At 43.3% G+C, this 23,165-nt stretch overlaps 1 protein-coding gene across 3 annotated transcripts in view; it reads left to right on the top strand.

The window, feature by feature from the left end:
• UBA1 (ubiquitin like modifier activating enzyme 1) overlaps positions 1 to 23,165 on the top strand; it is a 72,336-nt gene that overhangs the window by 24,866 nt on the left and 24,305 nt on the right. For all 3 annotated transcript variants that reach the window (XM_068099412.2, XM_068099404.2, XM_068099420.2), the window contains exons 7-12: positions 1,215 to 1,347; positions 2,546 to 2,643; positions 14,214 to 14,360; positions 18,085 to 18,261; positions 22,685 to 22,789; positions 22,950 to 23,030. In XM_068099412.2, coding sequence (XP_067955513.1) covers positions 1,215 to 1,347; positions 2,546 to 2,643; positions 14,214 to 14,360; positions 18,085 to 18,261; positions 22,685 to 22,789; positions 22,950 to 23,030 — 741 coding nt within the window. The remainder of the gene's footprint in view (positions 1 to 1,214; positions 1,348 to 2,545; positions 2,644 to 14,213; positions 14,361 to 18,084; positions 18,262 to 22,684; positions 22,790 to 22,949; positions 23,031 to 23,165) is intronic.

Below are 23,165 nucleotides of genomic sequence, written 5' to 3'. Positions count from 1 at the left end.
GTCCACTACTATTTGTAGCTGTGATGGAGGTGCTGGCTCAGAACGTAAAGGAGGGTTTACCGTGGGAGTTGGTGTATGCAGATGATCTGGTGTTGATTGCGGAAAGTATGGATGGACTGAAGGAAAAGATGAACAAGTGGAAGGAATGTATGGAGACAAAAGGTCTGAAGGTGAATATCGGAAAGACGAAGGTGATGGCAAGTGGTAAAGCATGTGGTGAGGTGGAAAGAACTGGGAAGTGGCCGTGTGCTGTGTGCAGGAAGGGTGTCGGAGTGAACTCCATTCAATGTACAATGTGCGCTGAGTGGGTTCATCAAAAATGTAGTGGTCTGAGAGGGTCATTTACCAGTGTGGCAGCTACATTCAAATGTAAGGTGTGCACAGAGGGAGCTGCAGATGGAGGAAATGTTGAGTTGGATCTTGGAGACGGCGTGAAGCTGGAAGGTGTGAAAACATTTTGCTACCTCGGAGACATGCTGAATGGAGAAGGTGGATCAGACTCGGCAACGGTTGCTCGAGTGAGATGTGCATGGAAGAAGTTTCGGGAACTGAGTGGCGTGCTGATGAGGAGGAGAGTGTCGCTGAAGCTGAAGGGAAAGGTGTATGCTGCATGTGTGAGAAGTGTTATGATTTATGGGAGCGAGACATGGGTAATGAACGTAGAGCAGCAACGAAGGCTGGAAAGGGTGGAAATGCGAATGGTTCGATGGATGTGCGGAGTATCGTTGAGAGAGAGGAAGACAAATGATGAATTGCGAAAGATGATGGGAATATTGCCTGTGATTGATGCTGTGAAGAGGAACAGGTTGAGATGGTTTGGTCATGTGTTGAGGAAGGATGAAAGTGACTGGTTGAGAAGAGTGATGGAAATGAATGTAGAAGGAAGTCGAGGACGGGGAAGACCGAGAAAGACTTGGCTAAAGATGGTGGAAGAAGAAATGCGGGCAAGGGGGTTAACAAGGAGAGATGCAGAAAATAGGGCAAAATGGAGAAGATTGTCATGGGGACCGCAAGGCTAACCCCCGCTCTAGCAGGGAAAATGGCCTTAAAATGCATGTTGTGTTGTTGTTGTGTGCTTGCATGTTTATATATTATTTGTTTTGCTTGTTGCAGCCTCTTCACCGATTATATTTATTTATTTGTTTATTTATATTAATTAATTAATGTATATATTTATTTATTTATTTATTTTCTTCCTTCCTTCTTCTCCCTAGGACAGCACAGGCATCGTGACGTGTCTGGATGAGGCGCGACATGGTTTTGAGACTGGCGACTTTATCGTGTTCTCCGAGGTGCAAGGCATGACCCAAGTGAACGGCTGCAAGCCACGAGAAATAAAGGTTCTTGGTATGTCCTCTTGGTTGTTTTATTTTATTGTTTGCAAACTGCTTGTGCAAGCCAATGCAGAGGTGATTAGCTCCGATATATTTTTTTAATGTGAACTGACAGGGGTTAACTGGGGATGGGTGGATGCAAGATACCCGGCACTGCCCAGTTAGGTCACCATTTCCTGGCGGTGGTTTTGAGACATGTTGGACATTGAAAAGCTGTGGCGTTATCGGCCTCATAATGGTTACGTTTTGCCTGCGGACCGGCGGAAGCACTGTCTGACCCCAAATCCCAATGCACACTTTATAGTGGCCTCAAAGCGGACATAAAGGCCAAATTGTGGAAGCTTAAAACCTTGTGCAGATTCTGAAGTACCTACACCCCAAATTTGGAGCCCCAAGGTGCAATGGCTTGGCCGCCAAAGAATAGCGCAAAAATGCACAAACGAACGCATGAAAATATTTACAAGATAAATAAAAAGGCTTCGACAGGACAGACGTCTCGCTCATGAGTCAGTCTCTGACTAACCCATTCGTTAATATATTAATATTATCCGTTTATGATGTCACCTGAGATATGTTTATTTGTTGTCATTTGACAAGACCAAGTGCTTGCTTGTTGAAAGAGTGATATTTGAATGAAATATTGTGAATAAAAACTGATGCTGTTCATCTATTTTGTCAATATTAAATTGGCACTGTGCTGATTTTCCAAGCTTTTCATTTACTGCCTCATCGTTACTAAATGGGTTCTGAAGTTAAGGATTGAGATAATGGGTTGTGATGTCATCTGTGGCCTAGATTACAAACCCCACAGGCTGTAAATATGTTCTTTTGTTTGTTTATTGGATGGAGATGTGTGTAGCAACCTTTACTCCTCTTCACATAATCTGCGGCGGTCGAAAACCCATTCACATCGCCTTGAAAACGGCGTATCAAAGTCATAAAATGTCCGCATCGAATTGTGACACATTTGCATGGACCGGACCATCTTCGTATTTGTCACGAGGTTACCCGTGACAATTCAATTCCCAGTGTTGTTTCGAAATTTGATTTGATGCTCAATAAAATGAAATTGTGCTTTGTTTCATATCCTCCCCACCAATCCTCCTCCTCGCTCCACAAATTGTAGATCACTTCGGGTAACTCTCATCGTTCCTTTAAAGTTTAAATTGTGTGGTTATTGTTGTGAATTTCATGAGCGATTCCCCCTGCAGGCCCTTACACCTTCAGTATCGGGGACACGACGGAATTCTCGGATTACGTCCGTGGAGGGATTGTTACTCAAGTCAAGATGCCGAAGAAAGTTTCCTTTGTAAGTTTCTCTCAAGTTAGGGTTTTGTTGTTGGTGTTTGTGTTGGTTACTCCATTATGTGTGGCTGCTCTTCTCTTCCTGCTCTTATGGAATGGATGTGCAGAATTTTCCTAGGATCCCCTCTTCTTTTGTATACAGCATAAGGCAGATGTTCAATAGCTTTCCTGAGCATCCTCCATTGTCTGATTCATTTCATTCATTCATTCTCCATTGTCTGATTCATTTCATTCATTCATTCATTCTCCATTGTCTGATTCATTTCATTCATTCATTCATTCTCCATTGTCTGAGGGCGCGACTGTGCTGCTGATGTAATGCACTCCGAAGGTTAGGGCAGGAATTTGTAAACTTGTTCATGTTGCCAGTGATGGCTCACCTCTTTGCGAAGGATGCCATGGATCCTTAATGTCATCCAACTAATGCTGGATCCAACGCCAATCCAGCGCACACCCATTGATGAATCGCCCTACCTGTGAAACACCGGGATGACAGTTTACAGCTTGTTTGGGATTTGAACCCAGACTAGACAAGCCTGGTGCCTGGAGCCTGGTGTTGGCTTAGCGGTTAGGGTGCCAGCTTGGGATCCTAGGATCCTGGGTTCGAATCCCGAACTGAATCCCGCTGAATTAACGCCAGGGGGGTTGAGTCAGCCTGTCATCCTTCTGAGGTCAGCAAATTGAGTACCAGCTTGCTGGGATGAATGGTACCCGTGTGTACCCCGGGTTAGAATAGGTACACCGTATCCCTGCGCATCGTAAGAGCGTGACCAAGGGTTGGCGTCAGGAAGGGCATCCGGCCATAAAAACATTGCCTCAAACAGGGGACCATGATTGTCATTGGGCCCGCAAGGCTAACCCCTGCTCTAGCGGGGAAAATGGCCTTAAAACGATCATTCATTCATTCATTCATTCACTAGACAGTTTGGAGACGAGTGTGCGTACCTCTAGGCCGTACTGCCTGCCTTCTCCTGGGATGGTAAGGTGGTTTAATTAATACCCTCTGCTCGCTTGAGGATTTGCCATTTTTTACGATTGATTCTCCCTGGAGCAAGATCACCGAGAAACTTGTTTTGCTGCGGCAACAACAGGCGTCCTTGCCTAGTGGAATGTTCATCTTCATTGCAGAGAATATATAGCCACCTGTGTTTATGATATCACGTGTAGATATTGATTCCACAATATATTGAAAATGAGGCTAGGCTCATGGACTGGTATGGACGGACACACACGGAAACACGGTTTGCAGCAAAGACTGATAAATGGACCAATATATAATGTAAGAACAGATGTTATACCATTTGATACCATTCGTTGTTTTTGTTCATTTTCAACAATGGTAGGTTCGCATTCAGATCTCATTCAATTTGAAAAGAGCCTTTTTCAAAATTATATTTGAGTTGTCACTTCCACTATGTATAAGTACATGACAATTAAACCACGCACCCAATCACTCGTGCTGCTTTACTCGAAATTGGGCTCCACTCGGTTGTTATAGAAACTCGTGACGTCGGGCGGTGGACGACATCATGACACAAATTTTTTTTGTTCAATTCCAAAATAAAAATATAATAGTTGTACCTGCACAACGACGCTGATGGACTCGGGTGGATATCATACCGTTATGGAAGATCGTGCCTGTGTTCCTGGCCACTCCTCCATTTTCCTCCCACTCTGACCACGTGCGTAATGGTGGCTTGGGGCCAGCAAACAAACCAAAAAGGGCAGCGAACGGCTACTGGCACTTTGGAGAGAGAGAGAGATGATTGGGGATAATTGAAGGGGCCTATCTTATTTGATTAATACAACGCAGAGTCAAACTATTGGAAACAGATCCTCAACTGAAACTGGCTGAGGCCAGGAACACAGGAACACTAGCCTGGTGTTGGCTTAGCGGTTAGGGTGCCGGCTTGGGATCCTAGGATCCTGGGTTCGAATCCCGGGCGATCGCTGAATTAACGCCAGGGGGGTTGACTCAGCCTGTCATCCTTCCGAGGTCGGCAAATTGAGTACCAGCTCACTGGTAATTCCCTGTGTGTTGCAAAAGGCGACTAACAGGGTTGGCGGCAGGAAGGGCATCCGGCCATAAAACATTGCTTCAAAAAGGGGACCAAGGTGCCCGAAAAAGGCCAAACCCTGCTCTGCAGGGAAAAATGGCCTCCAAAGGTGGGTTTTTTTTAATGGAAGATCGTGATGGGTAGGGAATTCCCCGATAGATACTTGTACCAGTTGTACCCTGTATCTTTCTACCCTTTCACCACATCGCATCGTTGTACACTGCATCTGTATGCAATCTGTAAGCAGGTGAGTCTGGTTTTATTTAGGAAGGTTCAAGAGTGACCTCCACATGATGGAAGGTCGGTATATTTATTGTATGATGACTTGTATAAAAAAAAAATTTGTTAGGAAGGTTACACCTGACAAATCCATAAGTGAACGGATGTCGAATAGCTTTTCCACCTCAAGTGCTACCCAAGCTCGGAACAGTCTTGCTTGATGAAGGAGGATGTTGAACATTTCTTTTTTTTTAAGCGGTGAAGCCGATTCAATATTTGGCTTTGTCCGTCCATCAATAAATGAGGAAGAAGAACCCTTATAACTCACCACGTTTAATTCTCAAAGGTTCTAAAGGGTAATTGTAATGGGTTTTGTTCGTTTCTAGGCTTTGCCTATTTCATCTTACTATAATTCACCAAATGTCCGTCCATCCGTCTGTCTGTCTGTCTGTTCAAAGGTACCGCAAAAACGGCTGAACCGATCGCAACGGTATTTTGGGTGGGTAATCCTCGGACCCCCTGGAGTAAAATAGGCTATATTGTTTTTCCAATTTTTCCAAACTCGATGGAATAATATTTACCGATATGAACAGTGATGTGGCTTTTATTGAAATTCTACAAATACTGTTTAGAATTTGATGAGAATTACGAACCTGCAGCAAATCCGGAAGTAGACGGATGACGGCAATGCGCGGGTTTGATAATATCCCAATACAACCGTCATTCAATTGTAATGTTTAATCATTAAACGTTAATCGTGTTAATCGTTTTGTTAAAGTATCAATTGATGATTGGAATTGAGTGAATACAATTACGATTTTGAATTCGTAATTGTGTTCACCCAACTGTACGGAACTTCACATCAGGATTTAAATATTTGTTTATGTCACGAATGTTGTTAAAAGTTTATTTTTTATATTAATGGTATTTCATTTGTGATTGGAGTTATGCTGTTTGGAATGAAAAAAGAGATATCGAGTTCAAGTGAATGACGGAATGCCGTGATGGTTTCTACTTTCTAAACGTGACGTTCGCGGATCGCCATATGCAGATTCGCCATTGACTGGGTATGGAACAAACGTACCTGTTTGTTTGCAAACGGTACGTTTTTCGTGGAAGTCCTTCACGAACTTGCTGTCCATGTCTGACGTGCGACTGAAGGTGCTACAGGAATGTGGAATTTATTGGTTTCATGCTTTAGCATTCGCCGTATCTGCATTGTCTGTTTGCTTCTGGCCTCCCACCCGTTTGTATAGTGGGGCGGCTTAGCCCAAATATTCAAAAGAATTGTGCATTTTGTGATACAAGCACCAAATTTGGCACAAATGTACATTAATATGTTGCGAACATTTTCAGATATTGGGCCACTTGAAATTCCGTAATTTTTTTTTTCAAATTTCGTAATTTCAAATTTTTCGGGTGACACCGTCACAATTTCGGTCTTCGAGGCCGGCCGATAGGCAAAGTGTGACCGGAAGGGACGAGGTTCTCCTGACCACGTGGCCCTCGATCTGGGAAGCGAGAGGCGTTCCATTAGTGGACGCGCCCCTCACGCCCGACTTTTGGGCGGCCCCGGCAGGCCGTTTGTTTTGACGTTCCGTGACAGGCCCCGCACCCCCACCTCCGGGCCGACCGGAAGCTTGTGCTGAGTACATCATACCTGAACAACTCAGTGAGGCAGAACACAGCAGTGCACACCAGGGTGACCCCTTCAGTGCATAAACCAATTAACCTGTCCACTGCAGGGCATATAGAAATGAAGTTATTTTCTGCATATAATAATAATATAAGTTCAGTTCTATATAACAATTTCTGTTATCACCACTACCACTACAACTACCACTACTACAAGCTTTGTCTGGAATTTTGTGGACTAACAGACAAACAGACATACAGACAAGCTGGGATCAAAACATTACCTCCTTCCACCATTGAGTGTAGAGGTAAACATCATGGAAATTATATCATGCCCTAGATTTAATTCATGCTTACCCGTGTATTTGCTTCACTGGTTCACAAGGTCTTTTGCATACATGTAATTCAGACTCTCGTCTTCATTGCTGACCACACAATGTTCGCAACATATTAATGTACATTTGTGCCAAATTTGGTGCTTGTATCACAAAATGCACAATTCTTTTGAATATTTGGGCTAAGCCGCCCCACTATATCGGCCGGCCTCGAAGACCGAAATTGTGACGGTGTCACCCGAAAAATTTGAAATTACGAAATTTGAAAAAAATTGAAAAAAAAAATTACGGAATTTCAAGTGGCCCAATATCTGAAAATGTTCGCAACATATTAATGTACATTTGTGCCAAATTTGGTGCTTGTATCACAAAATGCACAACAGGTTTGCTATGCTGTTACACTAGTAGCACGAGTACCTCACTAGTATTTTAAATGCGGACTGTACCGCTTCCTTCGGACTTGGGTGGTGTTTTTATTTATTTATTTACTTACTTATTTATTTTTCGTATGTTGAAGGCTCCAGTCACATACTATATTGTCTCATCAAGGCCAGACCTTAAATAAAATAAATGCATAGACAGAAAAGTTAAGCAAGAGAATAGTCCAAGTATTTTGGTATTTTGTGGTCTTGCTAATGGCAGAAGTATACAAGCAGCAAGTTCTTTTGAGCAGAAACCAATAATATCTATATTATAAAAGGAGCCCTGTCTGTTTGTTTGCCTGTTTGTCGTGTTATAACCTGAGAACGGATTAACGCATTTCAATAAATCCAACTACGGTGGATTCAGGTAACTTCCTGGAATGTTTGTGATCCAAATTTTTTTTTTTTTTTTTTTTTAATAGTACATGGACACGCGTGTCAAAACTGCAAATGCCAACACGTGACGTTGTTATCCCTGCACGGAGAGCAGGATCTCCCAGGAATCCTTCTTTCCCCCCCCCCCCCCCCCCCCCCCCAAGATTAGCCATCGCAGCAAAGATTGGTATTTCCGTCAGCGAAGCGATGGGTCTTATATTCTAGTCTATGTTGTAAAAGGAGCCGTGTCTGTCTGTCTGTTTGTCATGCTATAACTTGAGAACGGATTAACGGAGTTCAATGAAATCAATGGCGGTGGATTCAGGGAACTCCCAGGAAGGTTTGTGTATGGGTACATAGACACACGTGGCAAAACTGCCAATGCGAACTTGTGAAGCTGGCTATCCCCACACAGAGGGCAGGACCTCCCAGGAATCTTTTTTGTCTGTTTTTGCTCCATAGATTGGCCATCACTGCTATGCCAAGAAAACGGAAATCCCCGTTTTATCAGCATTTACGCAAAGGCAGAGACGAGGAGACCTCATAGATTGTTTCCTTCTATGACCCATGCTTAATACAACCCTGGACAGTTTGATCAAAGAAAAGAGAGGGAGTGGGTGATAAATTATTTTTATTTTGATCCTCCTTTTAATGTGTTGTTGTATATTATTCGCAATTCAGCATCTAAAAAGGCTGCGATGAATATCCCATTAACACCGCCCTCCAACCCCTCTCCCCCCCCCCCCCCACCCCATCCCCCTTTGCTCCCTGATATAGAGCTGGCTGGCTTGGTCTCTATTGACCGCCGAATTTTATTTTGTCCCATTAACAACAATTTTTTTATATTTCAGATTGGTACTGTAGACGGGGCTTATAGTGTCGGGGCTTATATTCTAGACTGAGAAAGAGAAAAGAAAGAGAAAGTTGCAGTCAAAATGTATAAGAATGACCTCAGCTCGGGGCAAGCCTCAACTCCACCATCAATGACACCATCAAATCTGTCCTCATTGCTACTTTGTTGAAATTTAGCCTTCCCCTATTGGAAAGTGGAATGCTGATTGCTATTCTAGAGTTTGTTCTATAATTAACGCTCCCAATTTTTAATGATACCATATAATTTCTTACTAAACCACCATTTAGAAAATTGTTTCATGTATTTATTTGCTTTTCTTCCCGCACTCCCAACACTCGCAATATCCAAACTGCTTCTTGGAGCCGGCTGGGACTTTTTAAATGAAATTTTGCATCAATAATGGAAATAAAAACTAAGCAGTGTTACCCTAATTTTTTTATGCCTGCGCCGACGAAGTCTCCAGAGGCATTACCCTGGAATGTCCCTCATGTCCCCATTATGTTAGGAAAGAATGCTCTAGGCAGCTCACCAACACTGAAATGTTCAAATTACTTTTCACTTTATTTGAAAAGCATTTCAGTGCAACGGTAAAAAAAACCGTGCTTTTGTCACATATATCCACACATGTTCATCACCGACTGCCCCAGCGGAGATGATGCAACGCATGAGTGGAACATAAATATGTATGCGGCAAACATGGGCGGAGCATAAATATGCATGAGGCAAACATGGGTGAATCATAAATGTGCATTAGCATTCAATCTTGGTCACAGCGCAGGCATTACGTTTTCGGGTTGTACGTGCGCCCGTCACAGGTTTTCGTTACCACGATAACTTGAGAACAGCTAAAGGGATTAAATCAAACTTGGTACAAATATGTATAATGTGGGTGGAAGCATATCAGTCGAAGAATGCTCTTCTTGTTTGACATTGACCTAATTTTAAGGTCATGACCCAATTATAGACATTTTAACATTTTTCACCAAAACTCAACTGAGGTTTGTCCGATCAGAACGAAATTGCCCTCTAGATAGCGTTGAGCAAGTCACATTTACACTTTATTTACATCATGCCCCTCTGGGTTAAAGGTCAAGGTCTTACACCCCTAGGAGTACTAAACCAACATTTAGGTTTGTCTCCTTTTCTGCCAATGTCGAAGCTGTATCTGATCCGGCAGGGACTTTCGGAATGAAATTTTGCATCAATAATGAGAATAAAAAGTACGCGGAGTTGACATTACCGTAATCTAATTTTATGTCATGTCCCAATTATAGTCATTTTGACGATTTTCACCATAACTTGACTGAGGTTTGTCCGATCAGAACCAAGTTGCCCTTTTCAATGGCCTACAAAAGAATAACGTGGTCACGGTGAAATGGCACATATTTTGTCATTGCTCAATTTTGCCAATGCGGAATCTCAAAGACCACTTGGCCTTCCAAGATGTTCTTGCAACATAATAGTGCACCTGCACATATGGTGTGCACCTGATATTTGATTTGTGTGCTTGACCTACTTTGTTTTCAGATTGTGACCTAATTAACCAAAAAAAACCCACCTTTTTCATCATAACTTGAATAATTCTCCACCAATTTTCATGATGCTGAGTTTTATGGATAGATTGTAGATTGTGACATATTTTCTTAATTTACACTACCCCTAAATGTTGAAGGTCAAGGTCATGGTGGTCCGAAGAAAATATGGCCATCATTGGATCACGGGTGATTGCCAAGGATAAGTCGCGGGTGAACGTCAAGGATAAGCCACCCCCCCGCTGAGGAATGCTTACTTTTGGCAATCGCTTTGAAATCGCAGACGTCTAGTTTTGTTTGGACTACAAGGTCCCACTATTTTTCTGTTTGAAAAATGCAAATCTTGGGACGATGTCGTGTTGTGGTGATAAAGAATACGGTACTGTACATAAAATTCACATCCCTCTGCAAAAAATGATTTTCTGTTGCATTCAAGAAGCGAAACGTTTGTACACATTTTGTTTTTTTGAACATAGGTCAATAATAGACATCTAAAGAATGAATGATTGTTTTAAGGCCATTTTCCCCGCTAGAGCAGGTGTTAGCCTTGCGGGCCACATGACAATCATGGTTTCCTGTTTGAGGCAATGTTTTTATGGCCGGATGCCCTTCCTGGCGCCAACCCTTAGTCGCCTCTTACGATGCGCAGGGATACGGTGTACCTATTCTAAACCGGGGTACACACCGGGATCATTCATCCCAGCAAGCTGGTACTCAATTTGCCGACCTCGGAAGGATGACAGGCAGAGTCAACCCCCCTGGTGTTAATTTAGCGATCGACTGGGATTTGAACTCGGACATAGGATCCCAAGCCGGCACCCTAACCGCTAAGCCAACACCAGGATGAATAATAGACATCTAAAGGATGAAGTGATAAAAAGATATAAAGTAAAACAAAGTTTTACCCCACACACAACGCTGAAACCTCATTACAATGCACTTATTGTCCAAATTAGCTTTCCTGTCATTTATAAATACTAGGACGTGCCCGTACGTGGGTGCCCGTACGTGCGTGCAAAAAAACATGCGTGCAAACAACAACAAAAAAAAACTTTGAAACCACGTGGCAGTAACGACCACAGAACCCCCCCCCCCCTCTATTTACATGAAATGGTTTGGTCCATTCGCAACGACCACAGAACCCCCCCCCCCCCCCCCCTCTATTTACATGAAATGGTTTGGTCCATTCGCAAAGCCAAAGCGAACGGCGAACGGCTAAATCGCCATAGCTCGGTAACTACTTCTCCGATTAATATGAAACCTTGAAAAGGCACATCCTCATGTCCCCAGCAATATACCTGGCAAGTTTCAAGTATATCGGACCCGTGGTTGTCGAGAAACAGCGGTCACAGACAAACACACAGACATACACACAGACATACACACAGACATACACACAGACATACACACACACATACACACAGAGATTACTGGAATTATAGATAGATGATGTAATAAGTGTGTATACTGGGTACTTGTGACACTAAATAACAAACCATTTGCATTGCAATGTTAGCCAGGCATGATGGCCTAGAGGTACATACACTCACCTCTAAGCTGCCTAGCCTGGGTTAGGGCTGCCAGATGGCCTAGAGCAGGGGTTCTTTACCTTTTTTGAGTCATGGACCCCTTTGAGAATCTGGTGAAAGCTACGGACCCCTCCCCAGAAAAATGCACATAAGCACATGAACACAAAATTTTGCATGCAATGAATAAATTTTATTGCATAGGAAAATTATTTCCTTCACGTAGTCATAATCAGAATTAAAAAAACCAATCTTTACAAAGAATATATCTCACTTTTTTCATGCAAAAATCAATGACCATTCCCTGAATAAAATGAAATATATCCAAATTGTGCAAATTAAACAAAAATTAACTTCAATTCTGCTCAAAAGTACATTTCAGTGAGAAGGCTGTTGTTGTTTGGCTTCAATAAGAAGATGAAATTGGGAGTGGCCTTTGACAAGGCAACACGCATGTCATGTTTGACATGCAATCGATTTCTACTTTTCGTTTTGATGGTAACAGGTGCTGAAATAATTTTTAATGCGCCTGGTTCACGGACCCCCTTGAAGCCCATCCACGGACCCCAAAGGGGTCCATGGACCACAGGTTAAGAACCCCTGGCCTAGAGGTACGCACGCACGCTTGCCTCTAAGCTGTTTAGCCTGGGTTTAGGGTGCATTGTTCGCATTGCTTCGCAGGCAGGGTGATTCATCAAAGTGCGTGCTGTCCCTCGGATGGAGGTTAAACTGGCGTCCCATCTGCCTGCCGGCATTAGTTGGTGGATGCTAAACATCCCACGGTGTCCTTTGTGAAGAGTCGGTGAGCTAACGCCGGCACTCTGAACAAATTACATATTCCTGCTCTAACCTACAGAGGGCACTGCATCAGTGCATCAGTGGCACAGCCACCAGCAAATGATGCTACTTGCAGCCATGTACTGCACACAAAAGTATGAGGAGAAAAAGAACGTATCCTTGCATTTTCTGTAATGTGTGCATAACTGAAATTATCTTGCGTCGACTACGGCTGTCTAGAATGTTTTGAAATTAGTCAAATTTAGGCCTGTAGACTGTTTTGGGCCCTGTTTATTTCCATGCTCTAATCCACTTCGCTCCATATGTTGCCTTGAGTGCCAGACAGGTAAGCGAAGTCCTATTGTATTTGGTTAACTTTATTGTACTTGATGTGTGAAGTGTGCAAGTAATCTGACCATCCTTGCCTTATTCGCGCGTTCCTCGTGTCACACTCTATGCAAAATACCCATGACATCCCGTAGGGTTTTCTGGCATGCCAACACAAGTTTCATTCCCTTTCCTGAACTCAAAATAAACAAAGAAGTAATTCTAAATGGACCTTTCACTATAAGTCCCCGGAACAGATAGTTGTTTGAATTTTTGAGAGTTTGCTGCATTCGGTTTTACTTTCAAAATGACGGAATCCACCCCAAAATGCTCGGCGCCATGTGCAGAAACCCCTAGAAACAGCGGTGTATGGGACATGTTAAGTTGTATTATGTGTGGCAGATAAGGATTACCTAAAATGTCTCGCAAAGCTTCTAAAAGAAGCTGAAAATACCTGAGATAGGGTTGGACACCGGATATCGCATCATGAATTAGTTGGAGGGAGACACCGTATCTGGCTTTTATGCTTTTGAACACCAATGGGAAGATCATAGCTGAGGCTGTGAGGCCCACCAGCGGAGCTGTGAGGCTTTCGATAAATACATTTTTTGTTTGGTTCCTGGGCCACAGGAGATTATCCTAGATTTTTGCATCTATTGCTAAAAAGAAGTGTATCTGTTTCCAAGTCTGCGTCTGCCGCTGCTCGCTTGTACTGTATTGACAAGAAATGGTAGGAACTCGACACCTCACATCCACAGGTATTTCCTGTGTGATTTTCATTCAGGAACACAACAATTATGGCTAACTATTTTGTAATGGCCACCCTTTCTTTGAAATGGTGAACATTATGTTTAAAGGGCGATTTGAATTACAGATGCCACCCCAGCAACGTCAGGTTAATTGGTTAAAATTGGTGAAGATCCACATACTATAATTACCTCCGCCACCGAAGGTCGATGGAGGTTATGTTTTCACCCCTGTCTGTCTGTCTGTCTGTCTGTTTGTTTATTTGTCTGTCTGTCTGTGAAGAAGATATCTCAAAAATAAGTTATGGATTACTTATGACAAAACTAAGTGAATGGGTTGGTTAGGTGGCAAGAACAAGCCGATTAGATTTTGGTTCAGGGTCCGAATCCAGATCCAGCCTATCATTGGGATGCAAAACTGTTCAGCCTGGTGGAGGTATTCACTCTTCCGAATGCCGTTCTGGTTTTTTTAAAGTGGTTCTTCACCATTGAGAGATGGGGCCAAAAATTATGTGTAACACCATATTTCAAGAAAGTTTTGGACGATCCGATTCGATTTTGTTTCAGGCCTGAATCCAGGTCGGGCCTAGCGATGGGGTACAAAATGTAAACTGTTCAGGTATGCTCTCTACCGAGTGCCATTCTAGTTTTCCTTCGTGTTATTATTTTCTGTTATGCAGGTGAAATTAAAACATTTGGTAACTACATTCTCTTTGGTGTGAGATATCCTTGTCGTGATAGTGTGACATTGGTGTTGTGTGCTGCCACAGAAATCTTTTCGGGATTCGTTGAAAGAACCATCCTTCATCATAACGGACTTCGCTAAGATGGAGCGACCTGGGCATTTGCACATCGCCTTCAAAGCCCTGCACGAGTACGTTGGAAAATATTCGCGTCTTCCACAACCTAGGAGTGAGGTATGTCCATACCTTCTGACATGAATTATCACTGTTGTGCGTGCATGTGCGTGTGTGTATATGTTACAAAGCCAAATCTAGGCTCATGGAAGAGCATGATGACAGACATTGACAGAGGGTAAAATGCAGTGATAGTGGGGCAATAGTTGGACAAAAACAGCAAGAAAATGAACACAGAGGGAAAGGAAACAATCACCTGTAAGTTGGATGGTTAGGGTAGGGGTGAGAATGTTAACTGGGTAGAAAAGATGATGTGTTTGGGAGTGGCATGTGACATAAAATGGTGATGCAGCCAATTTGAAGCTGAGAGGGTGGGATTGAACCACCACAGGGAGGTAGTTCCACAGACAGAAGGGAGGAACGAAAGAGTGGAGGTGGGCGGGCAGTCCTGTATATTGTAAATTACTGGATGAATGCATGTGTACTTTATTTGCTGGGAGGATTTGAGGGCAAGGGGAGCTAGACCGGAATCTTTTACAATTCCGATGAAACTTGGCCACATCACCTGTGATGTACCAGCGTTTGTTTCCAGCATTATAATAATTGGGTCTAAGGTGGTCTACTACTGGGATGAAGGAGTGGGGTGGGTTGTTGTCCTCCCTCCCTCCCTCCCCCCCCCCCCCCCCCCCCCAAAAAATATTTGTTTTAAAGTCTCATTATTACATTGGTATGATTCTGCCCTGTTTTCTAGCAACTGTTGAAATTGGTTTAAAACACCGTGATACTGTTTAAAATACCTTTAGTCAGTGTAGTATACCGCTTTGTTATACTATGTGAGTGCTCAGCAGTGTTCGGAAAGAAAATGATTTCGTAAAAGTTGCTTCAAATTGATTCAAACGGCGCCAATTGGGATTCTGAGCATTTTATGGTCGCTTGTGGTGCCTTTTCTGTTTTTTTTTTGTTTTTTTTTGTTTTGGTTTAATCGCGGGTGGGGGTTGGGGGGGGGGGGGGGAGGAGAGGGTCATTTATTTTGTGTTCAGTCCAAAAATAAAGGAATAGGAACAAAATAAATCTAAGTAAGCAAGAAATTAATAGGAACCACAGTCAAATGACCTAAAAATTAAATCAAGTGTTAAAGTGATGAGAGCAGCAGCTGTACGTCAAAAAACGACGCTCCAAGTTGCTACCGTTTTACCAAGAGGGAAAAGGCAAATATAACATTGGAATTCCTCTATCTTTTACAGTCGAGTCCAAAGCAACATAATAGACTGAAAATAATGTCTGAAAATGTAAAATTAAGGTGAAAATGATCGAGATGGTCGGCCTGTTTGCAGCGAACTTGCGTCAACCCAAAACCCCCGGTGAGAGGGTGAGTGGGGAACCAGGAAGCTGCAACCTTTGTTTTGAGGAGTTATGACGGGCCTTCAGTCCTGCTAATTGTCGCACCGCGCAGCGAAAGGGGGACTATGGTTTTCCCCTCCGTCCGTGTGTCCGTCTGTGCGGGCATGCGTGCGTGCGTAAGCGAAGGACCGCATTCGAATTTGGTGTGTGGGTGCAACCCACGTCCAAATCCAAGATGGCCGCCGCCATGTATGTCTGATGCCATGTATGTCTGAACCTTGAGCTGAATATCTTGAAAAATAAGCGAAGTACCAACTTCTAATCCGGTGTGTGGGTGTATCTCGGCATAAGGAAGAACACTATTGAAAATTGGGTCGCCACGTCAAAATCCAAGATGGCCGCCACCATATATATGTCTGAAACTTGTGAGCGAAATATCTTGAAAAATAAGCGAAGTACCAACTTCTAATCTTATGTGTGGGTGTATCTACGCATAAGGAAGAACGCTATTGAAAATTGGGTCGCCACGTCAAAGTCCAAGATGGCCGCCTCCATGTATGTCTGAACCTTGTGAGCGAAATATCATGTCATAGCATGTTTTCTGCGTCTTCCACTTTGTCAACTCACATCACTTCCCCGACGGGTGACCGAGGCGTAACGCTTGTTTTGGTTTGAGATTGGATAAGTATCGAGCAGAGACAGACACCAAATTGCATATTTTAGCTCATCCCCGTCGCTTGTTGATGATTACTATTACGAGACGGGCCCTCAAGTGTTGTCATATAGTGCGATCAAGTGTCAGTCTGCGCGTGCTATGGAGCACGACGCAATGCGGAGCGGTTGTGCTTGGATATAAATAACTATTGTTACGGGGTCGTCGCCGATCTCCTGGTCTCGGTAAACCTCCGAACCCCGCGAGGAGCCCCGGCAGAAAAAATATGTTATCCTGTGTCAAAAACAAATCGATAGTGGAACCACACCCAAAGATTATAAATGAACAGATTGTATTAAAAGCACACAGGAAACCATACAACAATGAAAGCAATCCGTCATACAATTAATCTCAAGATGGTACCACCTTATTAAGTAACATAAACTCACAGATCTCAGTCCCAGCTCAGCAGCAGCTCGACAGTGATCCGCGCTCCCAGTGAATGGAGCCCAACCCTTCAATGTCTCTATAACTCAACGGAGATGAGGCGAAGAGGCGAGTACGGCGGTGTAGGCAAGGCATGGACCGTCACGTGGTCTAATCCAACAGCACCTGACCGTGGACAGGGAATCCCAAATAAGCGTTCCGGATGTGCACCTTCCCCGTTCAGTCAACGAGAACCACAGGGCAATCTTCCGACGCCGCTTTAGTGCACACACCTATTTCGGTAAATCACCGGATGGCGGGACGCGCGGATGCGGCAAACCCAGGTTCCGCGAACGACGCGCGAGGTCCCGGTAATGGCGGCTGGCTCGTCCTCGAGCCGTCGCTGCTAGGCGAAGATTCTCCGGAATCACACCTGTACCTGGCTTCGCAGGCTTTTCCACAATTCCAGCGATCACCAATCGCTCAAGATTCCCTTCCCGGACTCAAAAGTTCTCTCGCCATGTAAGCCCGCCCACGCCAGGTGCGGAGCTTCGTCGGAACACCTCCTTTTTCCTTTCTCTCACGTCGTCCTCTTCTTCCCTCGACCTCTTCCGGCCCACTATGCCATTTCCGGTGTTATTTTATCATGAGCGCTTTTAAACCTTTGAACTATAATAACCCTTTCCCTTCAACCACAATCACCAGAATACTTAGAACCAACAACAATGATCATAACAACAATCATTAGTGCCGAATCTGCAACACTATGTTTGGGTGGTACGGCAATAATGTTACCAATGTTCCTAAAAAGCATACAATCTAATAATATTACACTCCATCGGTAATGAATTTCTCATTAAAACCCCGATGTACTAAATCAGTTGCAAGGAAAACTGCTTCATCATCCGTTGTGAGTACATACACACATTTTCTTTTTTAATGTCCTCCCGCCTCCCACGTACCCCACCGATCGACACCCAAGGTGCTAAGTCGCAGATTGATTGCTTATATTTTCCTCTTTGGGAGGTGGTTGATTGTTTTCGTGGCAAAGAACCATTCCTGGACAGATGACCACTCCGTTACAGGACGGGGCTATTTCGGCCGAGCAGTCATGAGGACGATGCAACAAGGCTTTACCCTTTGCTCCGGGCGTGCTATTCATTTTAATACGTAGTCAGCAATGACAGCGCTATAGTTCGGTGGAGAGTGCATTAACGACCGTGCAATTGTGCAGTAATAGTTTTGTGTTAACGATATTAAAACCACCGTCAAAATGGCTATTTGTCGTTGTTGAAACATTTCGTGCCATCGATTTACAAGCTGTGGCTCCTCTCAGACTTTGTCGCGTCACACCGTCTTTGTCAGGCCGACGCCACTGATTTGGTGACGCTGGCAGAGGAGGTCAATGCCCACGTACCACCTGCAGTCCATGTGGAGAAGCTCGATGTTGAACTGGTCCGCCAGTTGGCTTTCTCTGCGACAGGGGACCTCGCACCCATCAACGCCTTCATCGGAGGAGTAGCTGCTCAAGAAGTCATGAAGGTGAGTCGTTTTGGAAGTTGTCGCTGCACATCGTTGATCAGAATGAATGAATTAAGTAGCATTTTTAAAGAGAAAGGTTTGATTTCGCTGTTCACAATATGTTGTCACCCGTTGCCACCCACGGTGTTTGGCCACTGTATAATAGAGCCGTTGTCCCTTAACCACAACATACATCTATTTGCTGTATGCAGGTTTTTGCTTCAGACCTTGTTGTTTCATGCACAGGGTGTTTAATACTTTAACCACTTGCTTTCTCCTATTTGCAAAACTTTTAAAACTTGCATGTATACTTGCTAAAGCTTGCATGTATACTTGTTAAAGCTTGCATGTATACTTGTTAAAGCTTGCCTGTATACTTGTTAAAGCTTGCATGTATACTTGTTAAAGCTTGCATGTATACTTGTTAAAGCTTGCATGTATACTTGTTAAAGCTTGCATGTATACTTGTTAAAGCTTGCATGTATACTTGTTAAAGCTTGCATGTATACTTGTTAAAGCTTGCATGTATACTTGTTAAAGCTTGCATGTATACTTGTTAAAGCTTGCATGTATACTTGTTAAAGCTTGCATGTATACTTGTTAAAGCTTGCATGTATACTTATTAAAACTTGCATGTATACTTGTTAAAGCTTGCATGTATACTTGTTAAAGCTTGCATGTATACTTGTTAAAGCTTGCATGTATACTTGTTAAAGCTTGCATGTATACTTGTTAATGCTTGCATGTATACTTGTTAAAGCTTGCATGTATACTTGTTAAAGCTTGCATGTATACTTGTTAAAGCTTGCATGTATACTTGTTAAAGCTTGCATGTATACTTGTTAAAGCTTGCATGTATACTTGTTGAAGCTTGCATGTATACTTGTTAAAGCTTGCATGTATACTTGTTAAAGCTTGCATGTATACTTGTTGAAGCTTGCATGTATACTTGTTGAAGCTTGCACGTATACTTGTTAAAGCTTGCACGTATACTTGTTAAAGCTTGCACGTATACTTGTTAAAGCTTGCACGTATACTTGTTAAAGCTTGCATGTATACTTGTTAGAGCTTGCATGTATACTTGTTAGAGCTTGCATGTATACTTGTTAAAGCTTGCATGTATACTTGTTAAAGCTTGCATGTATACTTGTTAAAGCTTGCATGTATACTTGTTAAAGCTTGCATGTATACTTGTTCAAACTTGCATGTATACTTGTGAAAACTTGCATGTATACTTGTTAAAACTTGCATGTATACTTGTTAAAACTTGCATGTATACTTGTTAAAACTTGCATGTATACTTGTTAAAACTTGCATGTATACTTGTTAAAACTTGCATGTACGAGGTGTGTTCAAAAAGTATCCGACCTTTGTTCATAAAAAATACTCGTATCCAGATACAACAAACTTATACTAATGTCCTTCAAAGTAGTCCCCTTGGGCTGCCACACACTTCTCCCAACGGTTCTGCCACTGTCGGAAGCAGCGCTGGACGCCTCTTTTGGGATGGCGCGCAGCTGGTCCGTCGCATTCCGCATGATATCTTCTCTGGACTGAAATCTGGTCCCTTTCAGGGGCATTTTCAGCTTGGAGAAAAGCCAGAAGTCACATGGAGCCATGTCGGGAGAGTAGGGAGCCTGACGAAGCACAGGTGTGTTGTGTTTGGCCAAGAAACTCTATATCAAATGTGAAGAATGGGCGGGTGCGTTATCGTGATGGAGCTGCCAATTGCCCGCTGCCAACAGGTCCGGCCGTTTGCGTCGCACAACGTCACGAAGGCGACGCAGAACCTCTTAGTAATACTCCTTGGTGATGGTTGTGCTGTGTGACATGATGACATGGCTCCGTGTGACTTCTGGCTTTTCTCCAAGCTGAAAATGCCCCTGAAAGGGACCAGATTTCAGTCCAGAGAAGACATCATGCGGAATGCGACGGACCAGCTGCGCGCCATCCCAAAAGAGGCGTTCCAGCGCTGCTTCCGACAGTGGCAGAACCGTTGGGAGAAGTGTGTGGCAGCCCAAGGGGACTACTTTGAAGGACATTAGTATAAGTTTGTTGTATCTGGATACGAGTATTTTTTATGAACAAAGGTTGGATACTTTTTGAACACACCTCATATACTTGTTAAAGCTTGCATGTATACTTGTTAAAGCTTGCATGTATACTTGTTAAAGCTTGCATGTATACTTGTTAAAACGTGCATGTATACTTGTTAAAACTTGCATGTATACTTGTTAAAACTTGCATGTATACTTGTTAAAACTTGCATGTATACTTGTTAAAACTTGCATGTATACTTGTTAAAACTTGCATGTATACTTGTTAAAACTTGCATGCATACTTGTTAAAGCTTGCATGCATACTTGTTAAAGCTTGCATGCATACTTGTTAAAGCTTGCATGCATACTTGTTAAAGCTTGCATGTATACTTGTTAAAGCTTGCATATATACTTGTTAAAACGTGCATGTATACTTGTTAAAAGTTGCATGTATACTTGTTAAAACTTGCAAGTATACTTGTTACCTGCAATTGGTATAATTAATCTGACTTCGTTGTTTAAAAGTACAATCCAAAGGTTTGTTGCATCATACAACTGTGACCACCATGTACATTGGAAGCATTGATGATAAAACAGAAACCATCATACTTTGGACACGTTATATGTGCAGAAAATAAAGGTTTGGAGAAGTCAACCATATGCTGGGTGTGGTCGAGGGAAGGGAAACGTAAGAAGTGGACCATGCATGTGCTGGATGGGTTGGGTAAAGGCTGCAACCGAGCAGTCTCTGCCAGAGCTTTGGGAAGCGAAACAGGATAGGGATATTTGGAGAAATCTGATCATGAATGTCACCAGATAACTAGATAACTAACAATTCTGGGCCTTACAAATAATTGAGCATTTTCTCTTTGAGGTGCCATCAATATTTTAGGCAAAGGGGAAAAAAAAATCCACGGGCATACGTTAGATGCATATGTCAAAGGTCCAGGCTTCAAATGTGCGGCTGACTGAAAGTGTGGACACGAGTCCGTTGAAGATGACTCCTGTTCAGGATGGCTGTCCTGAACTGAACAACCTGGAAACTGTTGCCAAGTTTGAGGATTGCCACGTTGTCATGACAAAGTCACCAAAGATATCCACTGAGTTTTGGAATTGTCAGGGCAGCTTTATTTTGCCATAATCCACTTTGGCATGTCTAAGGTCTTCGCAGGGATGCGTTCCCTTTGAACCATCAACAGTTGGCATCATGCCACAAGCTTCTTGAAATTGTATACTCAGATCCTGCTGAGTTTATCGCTCACCCAGTACTTGGTAACGCGTGAAGAAATCTGGCCTCGCTATGAGAATCCCAAGAACAAATTGAACTCAAGGCAATGGAAGCACAAGAGATCATTGCCGCCCAATACATTTTGTGCACAACCCTTAGTTGGCAATATCACAGCCTCATGTGTCTTGGGGGTACCAAGGGAATCCTGCTGATTGCCAAAACGCAATCACAGGGGAATATCATGCCAGCATCATGGAAAATTGCAGCAGATGCTGCATTATAAATAAAGTTTCCATTTCTTGGAATACTGTGAGCATCTTATTCCTGGAAAGTATGAACACCCCTTGTACTTCTGTGGTCGACCTCGGCTAGAGGTATAGTTCAGAGGGAGCCTCCCTCTCAACAAGAACGTTAATCTCTTCGCTGCCACTGGTTTGGGATTCTATGTTAGCTGTTACACGAGCCTCGATCTTGTACACAAAAAAAATATTTAAAAATGCAGTGCAAAGTCCTTCCTCTGCCATATTCAGTTTATAACCATGCATGTTCCAGGCCTTGATCTGCAGTGTCGTGAAGTCTGGTTGGCCCTCCTCTCAACGAATGCCGCTTCTTTTCACCTTTCTCCCTCGAGGATGACCAACTGTTGAGTCTAGGGCCTTAAACATGACTGGAACCCTTCCCATGAACCCTGTAGTCTTGAGTCTCGAGGCCTGCTTCTTGCTCACCACAAGCAGATAAATGGCCTCCTCACCAGCTCTTTTGGTGTTGCTTCTCTTGCCACTTTACCGCTCTGCCCAACCTCTGCACCTGCAGGTCACATGTTCATGCAGAAACCCTGACCATCAGTTTCCATCCATTCATTCCCTTATTGTCTCATGTGGAACCATCTTCCAAAGTCTAATTATTCTTTCGTTCTTCTTGCCAAGACCTGCCAACGTCATGATCTCTTGGCGTGTGACCTCCGAGCTTTTCAATACCTGCTTGAGGCCCTGTCCACTCGTTCAACACAGATTATTTTCCTTGTGCCATGGTTCAGACACTTCTTGGAGCCTTGTTTTGCTTTTTCTATCGTGTTGTTTCTCGTTGTCAGTTAACTTGAACGACGAGTTGGGTTTTTATACGTTCCTTTGCAGTTGAAAAGTTATCCTTTTTTTACAATTTGTGGTGCTGTGTGTAGGCCTGCACTGGGAAGTTTATGCCCATCATGCAGTGCCTTTACTTTGATGCCCTCGAGTGCCTGCCGGAGGATCAGAGCTCGCTCACCGAGGAGAACTGCCAACCGGTGCGTTCCTTTCTCTATCACTCATTGCTGCATTGGGCGATCGCTGCGGGCTCTTTGCCGTTTTTGAATGACAGTTAAAAGGAGTGTCTGCTAGCTATCTTGGACATTTATTATATTTATTTAATAATGCACATTTTAAATTGGCAACATTTTTTTGCAGCAAAACTGTCGCTATGACGGACAGATTGCGGTGTTTGGAAAGTCATTCCAGCACACGTTGGAGTCGCAAAACATATTTCTGGTGAGTTTGTCACGTCGCACACCCGATCCTGCCCCATGTGTTCGCCAACCTGCAACCTGTATTTGACCTTTCGGAAACTGTCAATTTAAAATTGCCTGGCCAATTAATTGCGAGAACATTTTACTGATTTATTGA

The sequence above is a fragment of the Myxine glutinosa genome, chromosome 1, assembly GCF_964187855.1.
Source record: "Myxine glutinosa chromosome 1, kmMyxGlut1.1, whole genome shotgun sequence".
Lineage (NCBI taxonomy): Eukaryota > Metazoa > Chordata > Myxini > Myxiniformes > Myxinidae > Myxine > Myxine glutinosa.
Note: the sequence above shows the minus strand (reverse complement) of the source record. Positions and strands in the feature narration are given on the sequence as shown.